Source organism: Hylobates moloch, unplaced genomic scaffold, assembly GCF_009828535.3.
Source record: "Hylobates moloch isolate HMO894 unplaced genomic scaffold, HMol_V3 SCAFFOLD_11, whole genome shotgun sequence".
Lineage (NCBI taxonomy): Eukaryota > Metazoa > Chordata > Mammalia > Primates > Hylobatidae > Hylobates > Hylobates moloch.
The window spans coordinates 80,439,353-80,445,648 of NW_026652286.1; the positions used below are offsets into that span (position 1 = coordinate 80,439,353).

At 45.9% G+C, this 6,296-nt stretch overlaps 1 protein-coding gene across 1 annotated transcript; it reads left to right on the forward strand.

Moving 5' to 3' along the window:
* The first annotated feature begins 4,684 nt into the window (after positions 1–4,684).
* On the forward strand, positions 4,685–5,387 carry LOC116476892 (large ribosomal subunit protein eL19-like). The gene has a single exon (XM_032761609.2). The coding sequence runs from the start codon at positions 4,712–4,714 to the stop codon at positions 5,300–5,302; it is 591 nt and encodes a 196-aa protein (XP_032617500.1). The 5' UTR covers positions 4,685–4,711; the 3' UTR covers positions 5,303–5,387.
* Positions 5,388–6,296: the final 909 nt, after the last annotated feature.

Below are 6,296 nucleotides of genomic sequence, written 5' to 3' on the forward strand. Positions count from 1 at the left end.
TGGGGACACATTTAAACCACAGCACTTGCTCTCATGCTCTGCTGTTGTCATCATTTTTTTTTTTTTTTTTTTTTTTGAGACTGAGTCTCGCTCTGTCGCCCAGGCTGGAGTGCAATGGTGCACTTTTTCAGCTCACTGCAACCTCTGCCTCCCTGGCTCAAAGGATTCTCCTGCTGGGATTACAGGCGCATGCCACCACGCCCAGCTAATTTTTGTATTTTTAATAGAGACCAGTTTCATCATGTTGGCCAGGCTGGTCTTGGACTCCTGACCTCAGGTGATCCGACTGCTCTGGCCTCCCAAAGTACTGGGATTACAGGCGGACCCACCACACCTGCTATTGCCATCTTGAAATTTTTAATAACTTTTTAACAAGGAGCCTCATATTTTCTTTTTTCTCTTTTTTTTTTTTTTTTTTTGAGACAGAGTCTCGTTCTGTCACCCAGGCTGGAGAGCAGTGGCATGATCTTGGCTCACTGCAACCTCCGCCTCCTGGGTTCAAGCAATTCTCTTGCCTCAATGAATTACAGGCACCTGCCACCAGGCCTGGCTCATTTTTGTATTTTTGTAGAGATGGGGATTTCACCATTTTGGCCAGGCTGGTCTCGAACTCCTGACCTCAGGTGATCCGCCTGCTCTGGCCTCCCAAAGTGCTGGGATTACAGGCATGAGCCACGGTGCCTAGCCTCGGAGCTTCGTATTTTCTTTTTCTTTTTTTTTTTTTTTGGGAAAGAGTCTTTTTTTTTTTTTTTTTTTTTTTTTGAGACAGTCTGTCTCCCAGGCTGGAGTACAGTGGTATGATCTCAGCTCACTGCCAGCTCTGCCTCCCGGGTTCACACCATTCTCCTGCCTCAGCCTCCTGAGCAGCTGGGACTACAGGCACCCGCCACCACACCTGGGTAATTTTTCGTATTTTTAGTAGAGACGGAGTCTCACCATGTTAGCCAGGATGGTCTCGATCTCCTGACCTCGTGATCCGCCCGTCTCGGCCTCCCAAAGTACTGTGATTACAGGCGTGAGCCACCGCGCCCGGCCAAGCCTCATATTTCCCATGGCTCTGCACTAGGACCCAAAAATTATGTAGCCTAGATCTTCCATCAGGATTTTATTTTGTTTCTACTGCAGCTACATCTTTAGAATTTCCTTTACAGAGGGTCTTTTGATCTAAAGTCTATTTTTGTTTGTCTTAAAATATCTTTATTGCACCCTCTTTGTTTTTTAAGATACTGTTGATGGATGTAAAACTCAAGATTGACTAATATTTTCTCTAACCACTTTGAATATATCTTCCTGTCTTCATTTTTGCAATAGAGAAGGCAGCCAACCATCTAATTACCTTTTTCCTGTAGGTCACCTGCCTCTTTTCCTGTGACTTTTCACCACATTTTTGTTTTTTATTTTTATTTTTTTAGGGTTGTGCATTTCACTACAATGTATCTAGATGTGGATTTTTTTGCTTGGGATTTTTTTTTTTTTTTTTTTTTTTTTGAGACGGAGTCTTGCTCTGTCACCCAGGCACCCAGGCTGGAGTGCAGAGGCGCGATCTCGGCTCTCTGCAAGCTCTGCCTCCCGGGGTCACGCCATTCTCCTGCCTCAGCCTCTCCGAGTAGCTGGGACTACAGGCGCCCGCCACCACGCCCGGCTAATTTTTTGTATTTTTAGTAGAGACGGGATTTCACCGTGGTCTCAATCTCCTGACCTCGTGATCCACCCGCCTCGGCCTCCCAAAGTGCTGGGATTACAAGCGTGAGCCACCGCGCCCGGCCTTTTGCTTGGGATTTACCTGGCTTTATTGAGCTTCCTAGATCTGAATATTGATATATTATCCGTGAATATTTTGATATCTGGATTATAGCTGAATTCTCCCAAAGATAAGTTACTTCTGACTGAGAGAGCTATCAGGCCTGAGCCCAAGCTAAGCCATCATATCCCCTGTGACCTGCACGTATACATCCAGATGGCCTGAAGCAACTGAAGATCCACACAAGAAGTGAAAATAGCCTTAACTGATGACGTTCCATCATTGTGATTTGCTCCTGCCCCATCCTAACTGATATGATATATTCTGCCCTGCCCTTAAGAAGGTACTTTGTAATATTCTGCCGCTCTCCCCCCGCCCTGCCACCCCCCACCCCACCCTTGAGAACTAATGATAATCCCACCACCCTTTGCTGACTCTTTTTTCGGACTCAGCCCGCCTGCACCCAGGTGATTAAAAAGCTTTATTGCTCACACAAAGCCTGTTTGGTGGTCTCGTCACACGGACACGTGTGACAAGAGCTACCAAATAGCACCATTTAAAATTCCCTATTCAAAGGTTTTCTTTCTGAGTTTCACAGGTAGCATGAATTAAAACTGTATAAAAACTAGCTTGTGTTATGAATCTGTAAGAAATAGCTTTCTCTTCTGTCAAGTTCCAAGTTCAAGACATGAAACTGCCTTTGCAAAATTATGACTGAGACAGTGAAAGAGATTTTTGTTTTTTTTGAGATGGAGTCTCACTCTGTCGCCCAGGCTGGAGTGCAGCGGCGCGATCTCAGCTCACTGCCAGCTCTGCCTCCCAGGTTCACACCATTCTTCCTGCCTCAGCCTCCCGAGTAGCTGGGACTACAGGCGCCCGCCACCACGCCTGGCTAATATTTTTGTATTTTTAGAAGAGACAGGGTTTCACTGTGTTAGCCAGGATGGTCTTGATCTCTTGACCTTGTGATCTGCCCGCCTCGGCCTCCCAAAGTGCTGTGATTACAGGCGTGAGCCACCAGGCCCGGCTGAAAGCAAGTTTATTAAGAAAGTAAAGGAGTAAAAGAATGGTTACTCCACAGACAGAGCAGCCCTGAGGGCTGCTAGTTGCCCTTTTTTATGGCTATTTCTTGATTATATGCTAAACAAGGGGTAGATTATTCGTGCCTCCCCTTTTTAGACCATATAGGGTAATTTTCTGATGTTGCCATGGCATTTGTAAACTGTCATGGTGCTGGCGGGAGTGTAGCAGTGAGGACCACCAGAGGTCATGTGGCCATCTTGGTTTTGGTGGGTTTTAGCCAGCTTCTTTACTGCAAGCTGTTTTATCAGCAAGGTCTTTATGACCTGTATCTTGTGCCAACCCCCAATCTCATCCTGTGTCTTAGAATGACTTAACTGCCTAGGAATGCAGCCGGTAGGTTTCAGCCTCATTTTACCTAGCTCCTATTCAAGATGGAGTTGCTCTGGTCCAAATGCCTCTGACAAGAAGTCTGATTTCTAGATTTCTCACCCAAGCATGTCCCGGACTTTAACTTCTACAATTAAAGAAGTAGCTCCAAGAGGTCTTCAAAGCAGAAGACTCACATTCTTCAAGATTTAGCAGAAAACTCCAGGGCAGATACTGTCTTTAGCATATTACCTCTCAAGGTCTCTGAGTTTTCTTTTGTTTGGAGGCCTCTGCAGAGTTATTGTTACAGTAAGTAATTAGTCAGGTATGAGCAGGGCAGGAGAGGGCCTCTTGTTCTACCAGGAATGTTAGGCAACCATCAGGTGATGATCAGACAGTTGTTAACTTTCTCTCTTGGTTGCAGCCAGTACCAGGGAAAGGCAGTCTCCCAATATATAGAAAAACCTGAAGCTGGTGATCAGCAGCTTCCTGATAAGATCTTAGGAGTTGGGCAAGTTGGCTCACACATGCGCACTAAGCAGCAAAATGGTGGCGTTTAACTGGTATATGACCTTATAGGAACACTTGACTGGTAAGGGAAGAATGCCTCAAATGAGCACGCATACAACTCCCGTAAACTCACTGCACAAGCTCACCTCCCAAGCACTAGCAGGTGACTGCACATGTGGAGAGCCCACTCCAAGGGAAGAATCAGGGAAGAAGTAATGCAAGACCCTGGAAGAATGCCAACATATAAAACCCCAAGTCAAAAGGTCAGACTGTGCACTTGACTCTCTCAAGTTCCTCACTTGGCCCTCTTCCAAGTGTGCTTTACTTCCTTTCATTGCTGCCCTAAAACTTTTTAATAAACTTTATTCCTGCTCTAAAATTTGCCTGGATCTCTCACTCTGCTTTATGCCCATCGGGTGAATTCTTTCTTCTTAAGAGGCGAGAATCAAGGTTGCTGCAGACCCTTATGTATTCGCTGTCAGTAACATACTTTGGTGCTCTGTGACTTGGATATGTTCCGCTGCTAACATTATTACTTTCATATCAGCTCAGTAATGCTTTTTAAATTATTTTATGTGCCTTATATTTTGTTTAGTTTGAAGGGTCATTCAGGTGTCTAATTGACATTACTGCCTGAAATGGAATTTTGCATTTACTTAATCTATAATATAAAAGTGTTGAGCCATTAAAACAATTTTTTAAATCCAGCAACAGATTTATTTATTTAAAAATACTAGGTCAGGCACAGTGGCTCGCGCCTGTAATCCCAGCACTTTGGGAGTCTGAAGCGGGCAGATCACAAGGTCGGAGTTCGAGACCAGCCTGGCTAACATGGCGAAACCCCGTCTCTATTAAAAATACAAAAATTAGCCAGGTGTGGTGATGGGCACCTGTAATCCCAACTACTCACGAGGCTGAAGCAGGAGAATTGCTTGAACCCAGGAGGTGGAGGTTGCAGTGAGCTGAGATTGTGTCACTGCACTCCAGCCTGGGTGACAGAGCAAAACTCTGTCTCGGGAGGAAAAAGAAAAATTACAGGAGCTCTTCCCTTTCGCTGCTGCAGCCGCAGCCATGAGTATGCTGAGGCTTCAGAAGAGGCTCGCCTCGAGTGTCCTCCGCTGTGGCAAGAAGAAGGTCTGGTTAGACCCCAATGAGACCAATGAAATCGCCAATGCCAACTCCCGTCAGCAGATCCGGAAGCTCATCAAAGATGGGCTGATCATCCGCAAGCCTGTGACGGTCCATTCCCGGGCTCGATGCCGGAAAAACACCTTGGCCCGCCGGAAGGGCAGGCACATGGGCATAGGTAAGCGCAAGGGTACAGCCAATGCCCGAATGCCAGAGAAGGTCACATGGATGAGGAGAATGAGGATTTTGCGCCAGCTGCTCCGAAGATACCGTGAATCTAAGAAGATTGATCGCCACATGTATCACAGCCTGTACCTGAAGGTGAAGGGGAATGTGTTCAAAAACAAGCGGATTCTCATGGAACACATCCACAAGCTGAAGGCAGACAAGGCCCGCAAGAAGCTCCTGGCTGACCAGGCTGAGGCCCGCAGGTCTAAGACCAAGGAAGCACGCAAGCGCCGTGAAGAGCGCCTCCAGGCCAAGAAGGAGGAGATCATCAAGACTTTGTCCAAGGAGGAAGAGACCAAGAAATAAAACCTCCCCCTTTGTCTGTACATGCTGGCCTCCGTCGTTACATAGATCAGCCATTAAAATAAAACAAGCCTTAATCTGCAAAAAAAAAAAAAAAAGAAAGAAAAAAAAGAAAAATTACAATACATATATCTGCCGGAATACATGTATTTTTTTTTTGAGACAGAGTCTCACTCTGTTGCCCAGACTGGAGTGCAGTGGCATGATCTTGGTTCATTGCAACCTCTGCCTCCCAGATTCCATCGATTCTTCTGCCTCAGCCTCCCAAGTAGCTGGGATTACAGGCATGCACCACCATGCCCGGCTAATTTTTTTTGTTAGTATAGCAGAGACAAGGTTTCACCATGTTGGCCAAGCTGGTCTCAAACTCCTGACCTCAAGTGATCTGCCCGCCCCAGCCTCCCAAAGTGCTGAGATTACAGGTGTGAGCCACCGCGCCCGGTCAAAAGACCCATATCTATATACATAAAGAACTCACATAAATCCAAAAGAAAAAGCCCAAACAAAAAGTAGACAAAAAATTTTGTTCATTTTTCTTTATGTGTTTTTTTTTGTAAAATTTAATTTATTATTATTAGTAGTATTAGTAGTAGTAGTAGTAGTAGTAGTAGTAGTAGTAGTAGTAGTAGAGACAGGGTCTCTCCAATGTTGCCCAGGCTGGTATCAAACTCCTGGGTCAAGTGATCTTCTAGCTTCAGCCTCCCAAAGTGCTGGCATTATAGGCATGAGCCACCACAACTGGCCAGCAAAATTTTTTTTTTTTTTTTTGAGACGGAGTTTTGCTCTTGTTGCCCAGGCTGGAGTGCAATGGCTTGATCTCAGCTCACTGCAACCTCTGCCTTCTGAGTTCAAGCGATTCTCCTGCCTCCCAAGTAGCTGGGATTACAGGCATGCGCCACCATGCCCGGCTAATTTTGTATTTTTAGTAGAGACAGGGTTTCTCCATGTTGGTCAGGCTGGTCTTGAACTCCTGACCTCAGGTTATCTGTCCGCCTCG

Bases quoted from the DNA above. Each gene is read 5' to 3' on its own strand.
- LOC116476892 (XM_032761609.2), top strand. From the start codon at position 4,712: ATGAGTATGCTGAGGCTTCAGAAGAGGCTCGCCTCGAGTGTCCTCCGC.